Raw genomic sequence first — 21,500 nt, 5'->3', positions numbered from 1 at the left:
AGTGTGACATCTGCATCAGCGTACCACTATTGGCAGTGTCCAGGAAGGTGCAATGGCTCTGCGCAAAAATGCATGTGAAAGCTGCATAAGTGAGCAAACTGATATTTGTTTTTCCTGCACGGCCTGTGTGAAAAATCCCATGCTTTTTGCATACCTGGATGGAGCTTGCTTTCTTTTTGTGTTTAGTAAACATTCTAGTTGAAGTTCAGTGCTAGTTCAAGGACAGTCACACTGAGCTGCAATGCCTTAGCTGCAGCGGTACGGCGCAGCTGAAAATGCATGCACTGCTTACCCTGAGGGCACCGATGGGCCCGGTAACGAGAAGGTAGGCACCAATGATAGCCTCCACCGAATCGGCAACGCTCTTGTCGGACAGTTGTGAAGACTGACGGATCGGAACAGGCCCAGATGTGTTGCGGGGTGGGGGAACATACCCCGGCTGCTCTTTTTCAGTTCTGTATTGCTGCACACACAGGAACACCAATACTAAAAAAAAGTGAAGTGCCTAAAGTGATCACGGTTTTATACGAACTGACTGCACAAGTGCTGCCACCGCACGGTCAACTCGCATTAAACTAACTCTGGGGGACCAGTGGTTTTGAATCATCAGATGTTCGAGTTGTAGGAAAGTTGAATTCTAAGCGGAATAAAGCAAAACAGGTCTGAGCACGATAGCAAGTCATCAAAGGGTCCCTGAAAAGGTTGAGACAAATTTTATAGACACACAGGGTACAGCTAAAAACATTGCATGGTTAGATAAAACATAGCGTGGTTTACTATGGTTTGTTACTATGGTTTGTTATTCAGGTACTTTTAAGCACATCTGCTGCAGTGCTAGCTAGGACGCTAGTGGCCTCCTACGGGTATGCTTCATCATATTTTATATTGACGTACCACTTCCGAAGTGTTACGGCGTGGCTTTGCATGTACCCATTTTGCGACACTAGACTACAGCCAGGAAGCAGCAACCATTCCTACCACAAGTCAGTTTGTGTTCTCAAAGTCCTAAAACACGCATTTCAATGAGCACATAAACGAGCAATGCATAATGAAGCCCTCAATAAAATTTGATTTTCAAGCCACTAGAAGTACAACCGTATATGTCTTGTATTAGTAGTGCCTTCTTTTTCCTATTCTGAAGTTTCATAAAGTACATAACGCTACAGCGCCAACCTAACACATTTAACAAACCAAGGTCCAAACGCTCAAAACATGTTCTTTTATCGTTTACGATGCCGTCACTTTCCCGTCAGGGCTTCGATACCACATCGCGACACAAACATCGTCCCAGTCGCTGGCCCAGCGCGCTATCGCCACTTCGAGCAACATAACAAAGGCAGAGAGCTTTACGTTGCACTCTCCCACTGCAGGTTATAGCAATTGCACTGGGAGCAAAACCAAAACTGCCAAAAAAATACTTGTAGACTAGTTCGTCAGTCAACAGCAGAACGCCAACACGAAGCCTGCACTTCCCATCATTCCCATGATGGTTGAACGATCCCAGTGCCAGATTTCCCTCTAGTTATACTAATGTGAAACTCGATGTAAAACCTTGACAAGTCGTCGATCGCTACATTTACAGCCCACAATGTAACAAGGGAATCCATCGTGCTTGCGAAAAGAAAGCTTGGGACCAACACTGCGCAGCTCACACCAACACATAGAACATTTAACACAAGCAGACGACACTTGCTGTGTGCTAGAAGTGTGCGAGTGTAGTGATAAATTGTCATTGCGTATTCTCTTTCTGCGACTTTTTTTATACAGTACAGACCACTTATAACGTAACTGCTTTTAGCGCGGGACCGGTTACAGCGTGGGTTTTTTGACCACCGATATATCTCCCATAGAACTCAATGTATAGGCGGACCATTTATTGCATAGGCGGGCGAAGCAGAACACCGGTTATAGAGCAGTTCCTTTAAGTGCACGACCACGAAATTGGTGCACGGAGCATGGCCTTTTCTCGGAGGCGTTGAACACGGCCTGCACCGTTGTCGGGCGCGCAAACGCGGGGAAGGGGGAGCGTGGGCGTGAGCGTGGAGACCAGCAGCGAAAAGCGAAACAAAAAGGAGGAGAAGTGCGGGAGACTTTAGAGGAAGGAGGGCAAGTGTTTTTGTCACTATAGCAGTGTCTAATCAGGGTGCGCGCTGTGTGGAGTGCGGGGTAGAAGCGATAGCGCACTCCCTTTTTTCTTTTCGGTCTCTTTGTTGCATTTAGTGTGTGCACATTGTGATCTCATCGTGTCGTAGTTGTCCTCTGTGCACGGGTTGTCAGGTTTTTGTCACCATGCCATTGGCAGCGTCTTCAAGCAGTGTGAGAAAGAGGCATGCCTTATCGCTGGAGACGAATTAATGAGTTATAAGGGACATAGAAAGTGAGCTGAAGAAGGCGTAGGTGTCGGCCAAATATGGCGTTTGCAACACAACCATGTTGACCATATACAAGAACAAGGACAAATTGCGGCAGCAACTGCAGCAAGATTCGTTTTCCCCGTCACAGAAGAGAATATGCACGTTGAAGTACGAAGAAATGGACGCAGTGCTCTTCAGATGGTTCCGTGAAGTTAGGGCTCAGAGCATACCAGTGACTGGCCCCCATGCTCCAACAAAAAGCCAAGTCCCTTGGTACTCTTGTAGGCCACGACGACTTCAACCTACTTAATGGATGGATGCAGCGATTCAAGGATTGCCATGGCATCAGCTGCAAAGTGGTGTGCGGTGAAAGTGATGATGTCAACGACAAGTCCATCGAAGTCTAGCTTCGCTTAAAATTGGAAGCCATGCTGTCCACGTATACGACAGAGACGTATACAATGCCGACGAAGCTGGCATATTTTATAACCTTCTGCACAACCGCACTCTTGCGCTGAGAGGCGAAGCCTGCTCTAGCCGCAAGGCCTCCAAAGAGCACATAACTGTGTTGTTCTGCACTAACATGGATGGAAGCAACAAGCGCCGCCTGTTTGTCATTGGAAAATCAGCGAGGCCATGTTGCTTTAAATAGCATGAGTGCCTGCCAGTGACATACAAATCCAACAAAAAGGCGTGGATGACGCAAGACATGTTCACAAGCTGGCTTTGCAAGTTCGATGAAGACATGCTGGCAGAGAAGCGACAGGTCATGCTCCTTCTCGACAATTGCACAGCCCACAACATCAAGCCAAAGTTGACTGCAGTCAAGTTAAGTTTCTGCCTGCCAACACGACTGCAAAATGTCAGCCACTCGACCAGGGTGTCATCGCAACCGTAAGGGCACTTTACAAACAATGTTGCCAATGAGACGGTCAACACCGACGACATGTGGTCCGGCCTCGTTGAAAGCAAGTTTGTTTCCACCACAGACACCTTCCAAGAATACGTCGGTGCCGGTGAGTCGGAGCTTCCTGTCTGCGAGGAAGCGAGCACGGATGATGCGATTGTCGCAGCGGTGCGTGGTAGCGTGGAGCTTGCAACTGAAGACGAGTCAGACGACGATGTCGACCCGACGCCAGACCCAGACGTCCCGTGCAAGACGCTTTGGAATACCTCAGCAAAGTGAAGATGTACTGCACGAAGAGCAGTTTGAGTGAGAAAGCGCTTCAGTGCTTAAGCCTTGTAGAGGACGAAATTGTTCGAAGTTCTGTTTAAGAAAAAGATCTCCAGATGAAAATAACAGCGTTATTCCGCTGATGCCGCACTTGTCAGGAGAACTTGGTTTCTGTGCTGTGTTGCGATTGTGTTGCATGTGTGTGTGAGTGAAATATGTAATAAATTGTGTTTGAAAGGTGGGTGGTTCGTTTGGTGTAGGCAAAAGCCGAAAAAAGCATGCTTTGGTTATAACGCAGTACTGCTTATAGCAAAGATTTTCACAACTCCCGCGACTCACATTATAAGCGGTCTACACTGTAGAAACAAATTAGCCAAACATTCCAACTATTATGAACAACATTTGTTCGCCATAAAGCTGGAAAAATTATCGATGACGCAACCTGGGTAGCCAATCGGATAGCTCGCCAAACTGACGTCAATTGGGCTAGCTACATCAACTGGAAGGGGTCTGCTGAAAATTCAAGGCAGTGGCACTGCTTTGATCAGTAGCAATGCACATTTCTAAAACCTTATAATAAATTACATGCTTTACATAGAGTACTTGAACCACAGCACTTAAATGTGTCATTTAATGATCAGAAGGACCTACACCCTAACGACATGGTACGTTTTTACAAAATCGTCAAAATAGTTTCAGGGTGCTTTTTAAGCAAATAGGTACAGTGCTCACGGAATGAAATAGGACACGGAGCATTTAGTAGAACCCTACATATGTGCAAACTACGCGAGAGCACCATGTCATGTTGCTAAGAATTTGGTCACCAAACGTGACGAGGACTCCGGTGTAAGCGTGCGCGCCATAATTACGTCGATGTGACACGAACTGCAGCCAATTTAAACGAAAGTATGCGCACTACTTAGCCCTAAATTGACGCGTTTCATTCCGTGAGCACTGTACATGTACTCGGCAATGTTCAAGCAGATATACGAGCTGGTAATGTCTCGGCAGGAGGACCTGTAGCAAGGCTATCTTGTACTGGAGACTCCTAATGTGCACAGGTCTGAGTATTGAGTGTGTACAGATGAACGTCTGCTGGTTCCCAGGCAAGAGCAACATTCCTACTTTATGGGCTCAATGCTTTGCCCTGAAAGCCAAGATGTTTGGAATATCCAAAAGCACTATTTGAATTTGGCGACTTCAAAAATTCAAACGACTTCAACGCTTCGAAAGGGCCTCACACCCACTTAACAAAGCACGAGAGGCATTTACCTTATAGCGGCTGTAGAGCTCGTCCCACGTCAGCTTCTCCAGAATCTTTGTGTCTACTTGGATGGCCCAGAAGACAAAGTTGACGTCCATCAGTATGTCCTCGGCACCTTCAGGGACACGGTAGCCTGGTGGCAACCAGTTTCGGTGCGGCTCAAATTGCTCCTGTGCCACCATTGAACCCACATGTATCTTGGAGCCAAGCTGGTGCAGGTTCCGGTTGCAAATGATGCGGGAACGCGTCTGTGTCAGCAACCCCTCCTGCGCTGACGTGGAGCCGCAGAACAGGTCAATGGTCACCGCAAACTTGAGGAATGAGTCCCCAAGCACCTCGAGGCGTTCGAGATCAAAGCCATCAGCTGCCTTTGCCGATGTCACTGCTTCCAGAAGGAGGCCAGGGCTCGGGCCCGGGTTCCCCCGCAACTCTGGCTGGTACTCAAATGACCGCGACAGGCGGGGCATTCGTATCTCCTCCGCTTCACCGTGGCCTCGAAGCAGATTGCCAAACTCCACCTCACCACCGTCGGGACGAGGCAAAAAGCTGATCGAAGCACTTTCCGATACAGCGCTCTGGAAGTCCAGGTCTGGCCAAGGGCCTTGATATGTCCCGAGGCCAACGCCCGTCTCTATGGCGACTGATGCGCGCAGTTCTTCCATGATGAGAAGCTGGTTCAACCGGTACAAAATGCTGGGAAGGCACACCGCCTTGCGCCAGACACTAGCCGGGACGGGGTGGACGTCGCAAAATTCCGGGACACGCAGCTCTGCGCGGCGGTTCGTGGCAGTCTTCTTTATGAACACATCGCCCTTGCGGTTCCGGTAGCGTGGCGTCAGTAGGTTGAGTCGGACTTCAGTGAACACCACCTCCAGGATCGGCTGCGTTGAGTCGGTGACGTCCAGGTGGTGAATCAGGGATAGATAGTCACGGAAGCTGCCCTTTCCATCGATGCTATCCACTGTGAGGTCGGTGCGGATCTTCTTCACGTAGAATGTACTGTGGTGGTAATGAAGGGGTGCATAGCGGGGCACAACCACAGCATCTTCATACAGGCTGGGCTGGAACTGGAACTCAGTCCTGCTTGCAGGCTCCGCTTCATTCCAATTGGCGACCATGTCAACAAAGGACCAGTCTATCATAGACATGTCGCCATCTGCGAGATCGATTACAATCAAACCATGATATACAGAACACATATACAGTTGAACTCAATTAAAACGATCCCAGATTTAACAATCTACCAGTTAAACAGCCATATTTCAGTGCACTTATGGTTTCCTTAGCCTACCTATTTAACCCTTCGAAGGTCGAATAGTTTTGCAAGAATCGTGTCCACGTGGTCAATTTTTTTTTTATTGCAGTTTCCAATATAGTAGGAAATGATTGAAAACTCACAAATACAGCAAAAACTGATTGAAAGCAATATTTTGTCTCAATTCTGTACTCGCACCAACAGTATACCCACAAATATGCTATACAGTAAGAGAGTGAGAAAAATGCCTAGCAAAATTTATTACTACTGATCTTTTGTCACAAAAACATGTTTCATCAGAAGAGGAAATGCGTTAGAAACAAGTAAGAAGAACAAGTGCTTGAGTAGTCGCTGCGAGAAGAGGCACCATGCGCAGCCCTACCAAAATCATGACTGCACACCCCCCAAATTAAATAAATTAAATTCTGGGGTTTTGCGTGCCAAAACAATGATATGATTATGAGGCATGCCGTAGTGGGTAACTCCAGACTGATTTAGACCACCTGGGGTTCTTTAATATGCACCCAATACACGGTACACGGGCGTTTTTGCTTCTCGCCCCCATCGAAATGCGGCCACCCTGGCCAGGGTTCGATTCCGCGACCACGTGCTTAGCACCGCAGCAGCAAAGCCACTTAAGCAATCATGGCGGGTATTCAAAAATTCTTTAAAGAATGTTAGGGTGTAATAAATTCCATTTCTTTGCCATTTTGCGAGGAGGACGTTTCCCAGCATCTAATCACACATGAATGAGTGGAACTATGTTCTCGCCTTTTTCAGGATGCTAAACTGCCGCTCGCACTCTGCATTGCTTTGTGGTATCAACAAAATACACAGCATCACTGGTTGAGTACTACAGTAAAACGTCGTTAAACCGTACCTGCTTTAACAGCAGTTTCGCTTTAAAAGTAGTAAAGTCAAATCCCCAACTCGGTGGCCAATGAACATAGCGCGTTTGTATTTGCATAAACCATACCAGCTTATTGCGTACATATCGGTTAACACATAGTGTTTCCACTTTTTGTCATGCAATCATGGTGATGCATCGTCCCCATCGGGCGACCCCTCAGAACAACAAAAACAAGCCTCAGAGATAGGAACAATGGCCTCCAAGCGCCCCGAGCATTTGCATGTGAAGCCACATCAACATAATTTCGGCGTCGTGCAAGCAAGGACTCTCGTCATGCCGAAGCTAGGATAAAAAACACACCGGGTGCTCAGTATAAAAGGAAAATTGGACATTGTTCATGCTATCGAACGTGGCATGAAGAAGTCGGCACTGGCACGTGACAGGGATCTACCGCTGACTATGGTGTATGGCATTTGGGATGCGAAGAAGTTGCTAGGCAGTGCTGCTGCGACCGCGAAAAGATGTCGTACGAGGTTAGACTTTTTGCCATCGTTGCCTCTACTTCCAAAGTGTTGCCTAACGACAGTGATGAGGACGACATGGAAAATAACAGCACAGGCGATTCAGGCCCAACAGTTGGAGAAGCTACGCGTTACATAAGCCTCATGAATGCAATCGTCGCAATGAGAACGGTACCCCGAAATGAAAACGGTGCCCTGCAACTTCCACAGCACTATCGTGCCCATGCATGGAGAATATGCGACGCCAATGACGAATCTGTCATGCGAGTGCTTGCCGAGAATGGGGGGCTGGCTGAAAAGCAGGCTAGCAGCTACAGTAAGTTTGAGGCCACTGTTGTCGCTGCTAGGCCACTGCGACAAGATACGAAAACAACAGATTTTTGTCGCATGAAGTGAATAAATAGTGAACGTTTTTGCCCTTTCATCATACTCTCCCTGAGTTTTGTTTTTGACAGGTAATTGGGCGATCTCATGCTATTTTGGTTAAGCAGTACTACCGTTTCATACGTACTTCCCGAGGTCTGGTCAACTACGGTTCAATGAGGTTTCACTGTACTTAAAAAATATTTGCAGAAACTTCGTACTCTCACACTCCTTGCTTAAAACCATAACTGATAGTAGACCTATGCAATGCCCAAGTGGCCAACACCGAGGAGAACGGTGGAGAGTCTAGTGCTAGTTGCAGAATGCAGCATTCACTCGCTATCTGAGAGACCAGGGCCACTAGGACACCTAAAAACCCTGTCAGCATAAAGGGCATCGCTGCGGTTAACGAAATGGCGCCATGTAGGGTTTCCCCACTAATTTCTTAACAATGCTATGTGCCATGAACTTCCAAATGGATTGGATTGAGTTGGATTTTTTTGGCAATGTGGCCAAACAAAGCACCGGATGCAGATAGAAGTAGGGCACAACAGCAATTTCCAGGAGATTTTCCTGTCAACCGTACAACCAGAAGAAGTGGTCAAAATCCGTGAGAATAGGCAAATATGCAAGGTCATGGTGCTATGAGATCGATATTCGAATAATCGAGCATGTGCAACAGTCAGTCTGCGAGTGCCAACGAATTCTTAACTTTGGCTTGTCTTGGCTATGGGCAAGAATATTATGGCAATGAATCTAGCTTGCCAAAACCGAAGCTTTTTTCAATCATGCACATGTATGAATGTACATTTGTTCATTTCAAATACTTCAAAAACTTCGAATTCTGAAATTTGAGCAGGAGCTAACATCAAATAGCATAACATTCGATTGAACATTAAAAAATAAAGAGTATTTGCACAAGCTTAGTACTAACAAAACACCAGCAGAAGAACGAGTTTGTTGCTTAATTTTTGGATGTCTTGAAGGGTAAGTGGACATATAACAAACTATTGATATAACAGCCACTTTTCGTGGAGCTATCGTGTTTATTATAAACCGGTTCAACTGTACACTCTTAAAAAGGTTTACACCCTTTGGGGCTTATCTTGTCCCACAACAATAATCGTCATCTGCCATGCTTGCGTTTTCTTTCTTGAAAACTGGGTGCTCGCTATTTTTCTGTCAAGAATACTGTGTCACGCTGATAACACACAAGCCATTCGTGACTTGGAAGTACTGGGCTCGCAGCGTTAAAGAAAGGAAATGCGAGCATGACAGACGACGATTATTGTTATGAGACAAGATATGACCTAAAGGGCGTAATCTTTTTTAAGAGTAGATCTAACAAATTATTTGATACAACAAAGTAAATCTAAATTGTAGGCATGTGCGAATAACTGATTGAATATCATGCTACTCCCTATTCGCTTCGGTTCAAATTTCACTATATGGAATATTTGAAGTATCCTAAATGAATGATTATCAATTTGGAAACATGTATAATAGTAATTTTCTGTTTTAATGAGCAAGTCATGTGGCCATTAACCTGTTCACAGCCGAGGCAAGCCAAAGATGAAGCATTCATTTACAGTTGCCAATTAAATTTTTTTTTACTTGATGCATTATTCAAAGATTTCTGTGGAAATTCCACATGCTTTATTGAACTAATGCTTAATGGCGACTGAAGATACAAACGCCACATGGCATCTCGCTCGATTTTTCTAACAGGATATGCATGCAGAACGATGGGAAATTTGGCAGCCGGGAAGAAAGTCAGTGCCGTTCAGATTGAACCTCATGCTCTCGCTTTTGTTGGCGAGGTGGTTCAGGTGGTTTCTCGGCTTTTTTGAGAGTTGTACAGCCACTGTGAATAGGTCTGCATCGATTCAGCACCAAGTAACATTGGTCGCCTACACTCAGAAAAATAGCGCTTTTTAGGAGCTTAACAACCAGGGCCAGGGCTGTGATTAAATTTCGTTGGTGGCCTGTGTAGCAGCAAGTGGCAAGCCGTCACAACAAGTTTGCTCCTGATCGAATGACTCGTTGGTGATTGGGCCTGAGATCACACGCCAGAAAGTGTGTCCAAGCTAAAGTTAGCCAATTTGTCCCCCCCCCCCCCAAAAAAAAAAAAGATTACGAAAATTAAGAAAAACTATGAAGTTTGGTCGTCAGAGGACTGATGACCGAATACCATAGGTCTTAAGATCGTATTTTGAACGGTGTTTCTTAAATACCTTTTTTTTTTGAACCACTTGGCTAACGCTACTGTTAGCTGGGGCACAAACAGACACATGCCCACATGCCCACAGACAAACACCTACACACACACACTCTTTCAAGCTCTCCCATCCTCTGTGTACCTCTACCACAAGACTGGCTTTCCACATTTCAAACGCACACGTTTTCCCACTTTGACATGCCTAATGCTAACGCATTAGAAAATGCTTATAAGGAATATCAGGTATAACAAAAGTATTTTCATGTTCGATGCAACCTAATTGCAGCTAAACCTCGATATAACAAGCTTTAATATGGTTAAATTCTCTATATAAGAAGTATTTATCTTTTGATAACTTTGTGTCCATAGAACACCATGAATCTAGAACCTGAATATAACTAAGTGCGTTTAAATACGATTTCAAAATAACAAGATATCACAGCCACCATGACGGAATACTGAGGCAATAAACGGAAACTGCCACGGACAGATTGTCAAATAGTTGAATTGCATTTGGCTGCTTGCAAATGCACCTCTCAAATCACGTCCCGTGTGGCAGAGAGCGGCCACCGCAGCGAAGCAAAACAGCAGCTAGACCTTCTCGCCGTCATGCTCTTATGAAGTCCAAGTGTGATAAGGTACTATCATGCCCCACGCATTGTATGACGTGTCCGAGGACGAGCTGAGAAGGATGTTGGCGTGATGGGCACCATATTCTCGCGCGCGGAAGAGGAAAGGGGGGGGGGGGGGGGGGGGGGGTAGCGTGCAGTAATAATCTTCCGCGTCTTGATGCCACAACACATGCACCTCTTGTGAAACGAAACCAAAACTGGTTTGTGGAAGCGCTTCTGTAGTGAACTATTCAGGATGCTCGGAGGCTTGCCAGTATTTTTTTTTTTTTCAAGAGTGTTGAGGCCAAGCACCTTTATTTAGAGTGGGAAAAGCGCATGTTCATAACTGTCGTGTCAGTAACCCTTTAAGCTCAAACTGTTCCGCAAGACGTTACTGTTACGTGCCGTAAAGTAAGGGAGACTCATACTTGTGCTCACTAACATTACCGCATTCGGAACGCAATCGACGGAGATGTGAATTTTGCAACGTTCCCGCTGCACCGTTTCTTGATGCTCCTGGTGCTTTGCTCCTCCCTGCTGCTCACCTTTTATCACCGGCACTAAGACCGGACAGTTGGGAGCAGTGTTCATGTCGAACTGAAGCAGGGGTCTCTCCTTCATTCGGAGTACGTCGTGCCAGATTGCGTGGTGGAAGAGCTGCAGCTGGAGGCACTGTGCAGAGGAGAGGTGCACCGGGCCTGCCCGCACAACCGACACCAGCTCGTCGCCGGACCGCGTAAAGATGGGAAACGATGGCAGCTGGAATCGCACAGAGTTCGAGTCTTTGCAAAGGAATGTCTCGCAATGCCCGTGCCTATTTTCAATTAAATTACATTCACGCTGCCTCTCTAGTGGATGCACGGAGTATGAAGCAGACATTACGATGTCCCGGAAAGCAGTTTTATAATGAGCAGACTCGTTGATTCAGCTGTAGCAAGTGCAATTAACAAAACTTGTACTCGAGATTAAAAGAAAGAAAAAAAGTTAAATTTCATTCCATTATTTAACTGTTGAGGCAGATTCAACTAAAAGGACTACATTCTACTACGCATTACACTAACGTACAAGCAGTTTAAAATCTGTTTTACAAATCAATTCAATGAGTGGACAGTTATTCAGTACATTGTCAAGTAACTAAACAGCACATGGTTGCTGTCATTTTGCTCATCAACAGGTTTTCGCAGTATTTTGTTTCTGTAAGAGGTTACCTGCTTGCTGCAGCAAAGCCCCATCAAATGTCTTTAAGTTTTTGTTTACTCGCAGCCCTACATGGTAGCACATTGATGTAAATATAATCCATTTAGGTGATGAAATATAGCAATGTGCGCAGGCTTCAACGAAGGTTACCAATTATTTTTGGCTCAGGGGAGCCTAATCAAGTTTCAAGAGCCAAGGAATCGAATTGTCTTTGCTCCTAACTTACACATGCGTGCCCCGCTAAAAAATTAAAGCCCACGAGTCAACTTTACACCGGATGTTTATTGCTCATTACAGAGACATATATCGGTAAACAGTGCCTGTGTCTGACAGTAAGGGTGCCTTCTGTACTTCTTTTTGATATAAAAAGGCCCTTAAGTGACTTTCAATTTTGGCTGTAAAGTGTACACCATACAGCTCATTAATGCAGCATTTTTCCAGTGTCCACATATGCCGAGTCATTAGTGATCAGTTATATTGACAAGCTATGCACAATCTGTATGGTCGCAAGCCAAAGGCTAGTATGGGGGTCTCTTACAAAAGATACAGTAGAGATATCGTCTATAACATGCTCAGTGGAATAAAGAACAAAAGCAGATTATGTGATTAAATTTTGCGAGGATACAAAAACACGTCAAACAGCATCTACAGCAAAGAACAAAAAATTTGCAACACAGATTGCAGATATCACAATAAGGCTCCTTTAACAACAATAATGATAGATTAATAGCAAAAGAGGTACCACAGTTGACAATAAGCAGATACCTTTTGCAATGCAGGACAAAAGAAGAGTTCAAAAGCAGTTACATTAGCCCTCACGTGAACTGCTGTGTGCCACACGCCGGCAACATACCTGTGATTGGTCAATACCTAGCTATTTTTGTTGACTGAGCCAAAAATTTATTATAATCACCACGGAAAAGTACACTAATGCCATATTTATATCTTGGTTCGAAAGTCGACCAAGCAACATTAGTCTGAACCTTAGCTTCCCCCCCCCCCCCCCCCCCCCTCAATACAGTCGAACCCACTTATAACAATATTCAAGTGCCACGAAAATTCCAATGTTATAACCGGGTAGCATGAGAAAAATCAAAATGGGGGGTGTAACTGTAACGGTGAGAAACAAGTGCCCCTCCCCACCACCTTCCTCCACCTAGCTGCCGATTGTGTCGACTCGTTTTAATGGTTTAACTCTGCTTCCTGCGTGCTTCGATTGTGTGTAAAAAGCCACAGGTGTAGGCGTTCAATGAAGGTGCTGCTTTAACTGCAAAGCAAAGCCACGGGTCTCAAGTGCCATGCGAGCTCCACCGAGGCACTGCTTTGGTGGCCTCAAAAGGGGCCTTTTAAAAAATGCGAGAAGGTTGCAGTGGCAACCTCTCATCTTGAGAAATCCAGAAGAAACGCTGGGGCAAGATCACCACAAGCATCTTGCTATGTACTTCTCAGTGGCTTGCAACAGAAAACCGTGTCTACCAGCTTTGCTTGCTTTACGCAAAGCTCGCTAACATCCTTCTCCAAGGCATCCAGGTGCTCCCCGTAGTGCAGCGGAAGGTCCCTCGCAAACACGGAGCCCTGGGGGGACTGAATCATCTACAGGGCCCCATGCGAGGACAATGTCGAGGCAGCCTGCCCTACCGTGTCATTGTTGCCGCCATTGCCATCATTGTCACTGTTTGAGGTAAGCACGTTTGTGACGATCGTCTCATCAGTTAGAAGCACTTCGTTTCCAAATCTATATAAGTGCGCTTTCTTTTCACTGGCAAGGATGTGCACTGCTGACGATCAGCGGGCGGATCAGCCATCTTCCGTTTCAGCGGCGAGTCAAACAAGGCTGAGAAACCGCGTGGCCTGGAACAACTTCGATGCGACCAACAAAGACGGGTGCACGAGCAGCTTAATTTGTTGGCAGAACTGCACAACATGAGGCACTAGGAAGCAATCTGGGAGCTGCACCCAGCGCATGTCAACACTGTTAGCGCTGTCAGCGAATTTGGCGCAATCCATTCGTGTTTCGAAAGGTGGTGGGGCATAGAGCTATGGGCGCAGCCCATTTGTGTTCGGAGGGTTAGAAGGGCAACAGGAGAGAGGCGTGCGCAAGGCTGGCGATGCAGAGAAGGCTGAAAAACAGTGCGTGGCAATGTGCAGTGGCTCCAATTTCTCTCTTTTTTTTTTTTTTCTAAGTATCCCACATTTCATTCGCTCTCGGCACAGACCATTAGACAGACTTCAACGTTATAACCGATAATATGGCATGGGGGCATTGTAAGTGGGTTATTTCACCATAGAAAAATATACAGAAGTCGACGGTGCAGCAACTTCTCATTGTAATAACCAACATTTCGTTAAAACCTGTATCGTTATAAGTGGGTTCGACTGTACTGCCTTGTCAAGTTGGTCTGGACATTAAAGGCCTTTCTTACGCAAGGCATGTCCTCACGGAGAAGCAAGGCGAACCACAGTGGGCAATCCTCGGGGTCGACGAGCTTCTCCTTCCGCCAGTTCTGGAGATCGGACGCCAGACGTACCAGCTGGGTCGTCAGGATGTGCAAGCGGTAATGGCCAGTTTCCAAGACTCGCGCCTCGGCAAACAGCTTACACACCTGAGGGAAAAAGGAAACCGGCAGTGTTCAGATAGTCCACCAGCTCTGAACTCATTCATCGAAATGGCAGTGACTCATTCACTGAAATGGCACCTACCACTCAAACGAATGCCCATAACTCCATGTAAAACTCCTGCAATCCCAATCAAACTCCCCTCCCTTTGCTGTAGACGATGATAACGATGGCAGCAAGACAATCGCATGGTAGCAACAGTGAAAGTAGTACAGTGCAGTCCACTTATAACGATACCACATATAACGATATATCGGTTATAACGATGGGTCGACATGAGAGTGTCATTTTATGCATTAGGTCTATGGGGAAAAAAACCATTTATAACGATAGGTTATTCACCGCATATCGGATATAACGATCAAAATTTTGCAGTCTGGACGGCGTTTTCCGTGCCAAATAATCGTAACGTTTGCGTTGCTTAGTTCCCTGAAATGAACGATGTCAAGACGAGGCGATGTTTACCTCCGTAAGTTCGTATCTGCCGCCATTACCACGCAGCGCGTCTCGCCCCGCCCGCGCACGAGTAGGCGCAGCCAACGTTGGCGCAGCGCGCCACAAGATGGCGCTAGCTGCTTCATGCGCGTCGGCCACAGTCGCTCCGAAAGAGAGAGAAAGAAAAAAAGAAGCGACAAGCAAAGCGGCGCGGTGGCGCCCGTCCCGCGTCTCTCTCGCGATAGCCGGCTGACGCCACCGAAGCAGCGTGCAACCAACGGTTCAACCCAGTTCGAAGATGGCGCCGACAAAGCGCAAAGCTGTGTCGCTTGACACGAAGATGGATATTTTGCAGGACTCTCGATGCGGCTTCAAGGTGAGCACCCTCGTGAAGAAGTATGAGCTCGTCCAGTTAACGATATCAACCATCTTGAAAACCGGGAGCACCGCGATTGTGAAGGCAGGAGCTATCAGCGGCCATTCCGATCAGCGGAAAAGGGGTTAGAGACACCTTATACGCCGATGTTGAAGAGGCGCTTTACCAGTGGTTCATCACCAATGGCTTAAATAAGGCGGGCTTTGTGCGTAAGGACGAACTTCCCCAACCCGCTGAGACCGACCCGGTGGAAGTCGCTGACATAACCGAGCTCTGGGAGCTCGTTCCTACTGGTGACACAGGTGGTGTGTCGAAGGAGGAGTTTTTGACTGCAGACAGTGCTGCCTCGTTCTGCGATGAGGTCACCGACGAGGCGATCGCCGAAGATGTGCTGTCTCGACAGACGCAAAGTTGTGCGACGGTGGCGACGGCATCAGCTACAGTGACGAGATCGACAGTGGCTCCTTGACCTCGACCACGATGTCCACGCAAAGTGCACTGTCGTCGATCGACTCCTTAATTGATTTTATGCATGCTAAAGGATTGCCGCCAGTGTTCGCGCAGCAGCTGGAATCCATGCACACCGCGGTTGTGAAGCTGAAGCTGCCGCAAAAGCAAGTGCAGATTTCGGACTATTTCGGCGCGCCTAATCCTTGACACGGTCATTGGCGCTAGAAATAAAGTGTTTTTCACGGCCTACTGTATACATCATCTATTCTTTAGAGCAAGTAGCGAATTCGAGTTCAGAGCTGCAAAGGTAAAGAGCGCAAACGCGTTTAAATTTTTTTTTTTTTTTTTTATAACTGCAGTCCAGATATAGCGATCATCGGTTATAACGATCATATTTTTCGTCTTTATCGATATCGTTATAAGTGGACTGCACTGTAAAACAACTTGATGCTTTCCGTACGGCACCCATTGGGCATCGTTAGCCCACTATCGAAGGTTAAAATGCCACTTTTGGCACCTCCAGTGGCATTCACGGACACACTGCGCTATCGGACATGAAGGAAGAGAACCATTATTTTTTCCCTAAGCAGTTCGCCTTTTTCCGGCCAGGTGGTGATTTTTGAACACACTCCGAAGTTTCACAATCGTCAAAGTAGAAAGCAGAAAATGGCGACCTCCGGGAGGATGCAGACACAGTGATTCCACTGCATCTGCAGCCGATTTTATTGATGGGTCAAGCAGCGGCGGGTCTGAGGGTGCTGCCTTTTTGTCGAACTTTGCGAGCGACAACGAAACAAACCAGACCAAAACGGCAGCCACAGCCTGACACTCCAAACTGTAGTGCTTGCAGTTAAATTCTTGTAGTGGAATACCTGTTCAATGGAAAGTTTTGATTTTTTTTTTTTTTTGAGATAGTGCCTATTAGATGGCAATACATTTTGTATATCCCATAATTTTTGTTACATTTTTTCTTAGTAGATGCAGGCGTGCCTTTATGAACTATGTTCAATTTTATCTCACAGTCTTGATTCTGGCAAGTTATATCCTTTTTATGACATAAAACTCGTTAATGAAACATTTATGTGTGAAAAGCACATTCACTCTGCTTTTTGTTTGTGTATTACATAAAGTGTTGAGCACAGTAGTTCCTCCAGAAAAAAAAAAAAAAGAAACTGGCCTAACCTACAAAAGACGCCTGGTTTTCCACATGGTAGGGAAAGAGTTAAAGGGGCCATGACATTGCCATCCGACTATCTTCAGTTTATTATTATAACATAGGGTAGATGGGCCATCCTAAACACACACACAAAAGGAATACTGAGCTCCCGGCACACATTTTAACGTAAGAGTTCAATTCCAAATCACTGCCACTTAGCTCTTCCCATTGACAGCGACTGCCATTTTGGCTAGTCTTGAGAGATGTAAAAAAGTGTGGTGCCATCGCTGTGTCGTCTGCTTAGAAACATTCCAAAACTGCACTTGTGCCTTGCTGGACTTTCCTTGCTCTTCATGCTCTGTCAATTAATGGCACAGCAAGGGAGTTGCCGTTGCACTGTGACCATAATTCTTTCATTTGCACGATGAAACAGCACAAATGAGACAATGCCTGCAGAAACTACCTTAGGCTGAGTGCTGACTGATACGCACACCAGAACAGCACATATATGCACTGTGACAGGAGATGGCGGGTGCATGCACGTATAATTAAGGAATACATACTGTGTCCTGTGACAATTGACCCTTCCCACATTTATTATGCTTCACCCCAATACTTTTGTGTATGCTTCACAACGTAACATTGCTGTATTGAGCCGAAGCTGACTTTCGGGAACCAGCATTATGCAGCGCACCCTGCTTTCCGAGCTTCGAAGCCAATCGCGAGGACTACAAAGGTGGAGTCGGTACAACTCCCGGCAGTGGCGAATTCTTTAAATGAAAAACACAGCACTCAACAGCAAGAAACTTAATGCGAAAGTCAAAGCAGCTAGGCCTACCATTGCTGCAGTAGTGGCTACGGCTGCCAGCGAATTCGCGTGCAGAGTGCCGGTTCGAGGCAGCAAGGTAATAAAAACGGCAGCGGTGGTGCTTTGATTAATGCCGTTTTAGACCTGCAGTCATGGCAAGATGTCTGGAAGATCGTATGGCGAAGGGTTCTTGTGTCCGAAATTTCAGATACGTTTTTAGATATGTTCTTTACATTGACTCTATGGGGTACGTCGTGGTGCCGCGAAGCCGTCCGAATTATGGGGCATCCGGAAAGTCTGTCGTTGACTGTACACTGGCAACTCCTCCAGCCGATGAGGCGGCGTCAAAGACGATTCGTTACACTTTCTCTTTGTTACTCGAGCCAGCATTACCGCGGCTTTCGTTCCATTTCAATAAAATTACAGCTAATTTTCCCTGATAGAAGCACAAATTCCCTGAGTATTTCCAGAATATTCAAAATCCCCGAATATTCCTAGTTTTCCCAGTTGGTAGACACCCCGAGTTATATAGGCCTTATAAAAGTAAAAAAAAAAAAAAAATTGAGTTATGGAGTTTTACGCGGCAAAACCACGATCCGATTATGAAGCACACTACGTCTAGTGAGGGACTCCGAAAATTTGGACCCCCTGGGGTTCTTTAACGTGCACCTAAATCTAAGTACACAGGTGTTCTTGCATTTCACCATCGAAATGCAGCCACCGTGGCCGGGATTCGATCCTGCAACCTCATGCTTAGCAGCCCAACACCACAGCCACTAAACTCATTACTAAACCTCATTATTATAAGCACCACATAAACGAACTTTTCAGATATCGCCTGCCGACTTCTTATGGTTTCAATGTAAAAATATTTCAGAACTTCTCAATATCAAACTTTTCAGAATAACCATCGTTATTCAGTTTCCGTGTCATGTTTACAACACGTCAGTACAATGAACTAATATTCTGAAATAAGGGGATTCTTAGATTTCCGTGTATCCTTCACCGCAGCCAAAACAGTAAGCTAGCAGATGACAAGGTGCACAAAGTGGATGCTGCGGCACACAGATTCGGAAAACCTGAGATGGCGCTCACTGAAAAAATGCGGGCGAGAGTTTTTTAAAAATCTATTGCAGAGGCGACGATGCATCGGATTTTGTGAGCGCATGCTCTGCCCAGGCGTGTGGCGTCTAGCAACGGAGGCGCACCTCTTCGTTCTTTCTGCGCACGCCTCTTTCTTTTCGCGCTTATTTCTGCGGTCGTATGGGCTACGCACGAGGAGAAATTTAACCTTTGCATTCGTGGGGATGACACACGGTTGCACTTTGCACTTTCCGGATGGTGTCGTTATGCGCGCTTGCATTTTGGAATAGTTCCGGTGCCCACTTCGAGTGAGACAGTTGCGGTGTCCAAGGCAAGGAATGTGAAAAACTAACAACAAGAAACATTGCGCTTTGGAGGTAACATGGAGCTTCCTTTCTGTCAGTAGTTTTCTCAGCGTCTGCTTTACACGTGTCACTCTTATTATACGGTGGCACGTGGCGCGAAATCTATGGAAAATAGCAACAGTGCGGGCCGAGGGCCAACAGCGACGTTTTCGTGGATCGCTCAAACAGTGACAACTTATGAACTGATCGATTGATGGGTGGAATGATTACTTTTGGGGCTTTCACTATAACGGCCTATCAGAATAACGAAAGATTTTCAGCGGTCACGCGTGATTCGTTATATCGAGATTGTGACTGCACCACTTTCTAGGCAGTCTACACTGCACGTAATCAGCATTCTATACATAAACGGTCATTCCTTGCTCATTAAAGCCCGAATGCTGGTGCACTGAATTTGACACAAAAAAGAAATTAGCTATGTCATGCATAAGCGCAAAGAGTGAAAATTTGTGACCAGTGATTACCCGCTTCTGATACACTCTTCTGCACTTCTTTGTGCCTGGCTTCGGTGCACCTGGAGCAGCGTCATCCGCTTCTTCATTGTCCGAGTCGTCCATAAGCTGGAGCACACGCTTCACAGGCAGCAAGCAGCTGTCGAATTCATCTGGTGAAAACACAGAAAAGGTCGGTGATACGATTACCATTTTTGCTTTTACGTGTTATACCTACCTTTTACCTGCCCGAAGAGGCAGACATATCTGTCTGCCTCTTTGTAATATTCATGAAGGAAGGAACAAATTGTGAGGGAGTTAACGCAATAGGGTAAAGCCAAACTACCATATATATACAAACTGGGATACAAAGCGCAAGAATGACACAAGGACGAAGCAGGAACACGGGACGAGCGCTAACTTTCAACAATTTATTTATTGCAGCTAGTGAGCATATATATATATACTCACTGGGACACCACTGCAACAGACACACTGAAGGGAAGGAGGAAAAGCAGTCATGTGACTACTATGCCCAAAAATTCAAGTTCTCACGTAAACATGAGAGATCGGAAATTCAGATATCCGGAGCACTGTATTTCCCCTTGCAGAAATAAAAGCAAGAAAACAAGTGTAAGAAAGGAAAATCAGTGCCGCGATTCGTTTGTGCAGTCACGTGGCGTGCAGCAAGCGCTCCTGTTGGCTGACGCAAATTTGAATCACTGGCGCACTTGTTTCATGCACATTTAGCAACAGCAGGCAACGTATCTGCGTATTCCGAGGTCGACATTTCATGATCTGCCTGGTTATCTGGAGTTTCTTTCTTTGCTGCGCCCTAGCAGCTGCCTCATTGTGATAAGGACATGATTTGTGCAGGATTGAGAAATCTGTTTAGCTTTCTTTGCGATGGTGAAGCTACCTTGTATCATGTGATCCAACAGGTGCAAAGGTATCAAAGTTTAGAATTGTCATTGGGTGCCGAAGACGATGGAAGGCATGGAATGCAAAGATAAGGCTTCCCATGAAAGCACATGCGAAAGCGATCTTGCTGATGCAACAAGACTGGGTCACGTGCGATTTCCAGCTTCTGATAAAGTTATAAGGTGTTTGAAAATGGCCGACAATTAAGTTGCAGGATACTAGACAAATCAAATGCCTTTTCATTCTTTTCTTTTTTTTCTTCTTTGCTTTTGGGTGGGGAAAGGGGGGAGTCATGGCAAAGTGACGTAGGTTGTCCTGACAACAGGAATGCGACCGGCACATTGACGTGGCCGCTGCACCAGCCTGAAAACAAACAGTTTGTGGTGCTACTGGCGTGCTGGAGATCGCGTGGCGGCTTGGTTGTTTGTATCCTACGCTATAGCGCAAAAGCTGTTCGCATCATTTGAAATTTAGCACGTTGTAAGCTAATGGTCTTGGGCCAAGAGTCTTGGGAAATTCGAGTCAGGCGTGATCGTATCACCGAGATCCTACTGTATGTCGCATTCCTCCCAGTCGAAGTCAGCAGAAAATGGTAGAAAAATTTGATGCTTCGCAGCCTTGCAATATCCCACAAAAAACATGCATTTCAATTTCTCGTGCAACAGATGTCCGCCTCTTTGAGCAATCGAGTTCAAGAATTAAAATTATGCTATCTGTACGCTATCTGCCTCGGGCTATTTTAAAAAATTTGCAATACTAATAATACATAACAAAAGGCTACATTCTATAGTCCGTGAGACCCAAGCTTGTTTTTTCATAAAGATAGAAACTGGGCAGAAAGCAAAACTCTTGTACGTACTCATTTGGTGCAGACGCTTGCATGTCTCGAGGGCAGCGGCCATCTTCGCATACTTCTTTGTTTCCATTGGCCGACCCTGCATGGAAGACGAGAACATCTTGGGGCGTGCACCTCAGAATCAGCCGGCTACCATAAAAAGGACTAAAAGTTTGTGTTGTCTCGGTGTGAAGGCCAACGCACAATGGCAGACGAT

The 21,500-nt window shown here is 46.0% G+C and overlaps 1 protein-coding gene across 1 annotated transcript in view; it reads right to left on the bottom strand.

Annotated features, from left to right (window-relative positions):
• Nucleotides 1–21,500, bottom strand: part of LOC126533928 (endoribonuclease Dicer-like) — a 65,620-nt gene that overhangs the window by 18,593 nt on the left and 25,527 nt on the right. The window contains exons 11-16 of the mRNA XM_050181150.3: nucleotides 21,308–21,383; nucleotides 19,561–19,700; nucleotides 14,231–14,410; nucleotides 11,156–11,369; nucleotides 4,801–5,948; nucleotides 293–463 (exon numbers count right to left, since the gene is read on the bottom strand). Of these exons, the coding sequence (XP_050037107.2) occupies nucleotides 293–463; nucleotides 4,801–5,948; nucleotides 11,156–11,369; nucleotides 14,231–14,410; nucleotides 19,561–19,700; nucleotides 21,308–21,383 (1,929 nt within the window). The remainder of the gene's footprint in view (nucleotides 1–292; nucleotides 464–4,800; nucleotides 5,949–11,155; nucleotides 11,370–14,230; nucleotides 14,411–19,560; nucleotides 19,701–21,307; nucleotides 21,384–21,500) is intronic.

The sequence above is a fragment of the Dermacentor andersoni genome, chromosome 7 (genome assembly GCF_023375885.2).
Source record: "Dermacentor andersoni chromosome 7, qqDerAnde1_hic_scaffold, whole genome shotgun sequence".
NCBI lineage: Eukaryota > Metazoa > Arthropoda > Arachnida > Ixodida > Ixodidae > Dermacentor > Dermacentor andersoni.
Note: the sequence above shows the minus strand (reverse complement) of the source record. Positions and strands in the feature narration are given on the sequence as shown.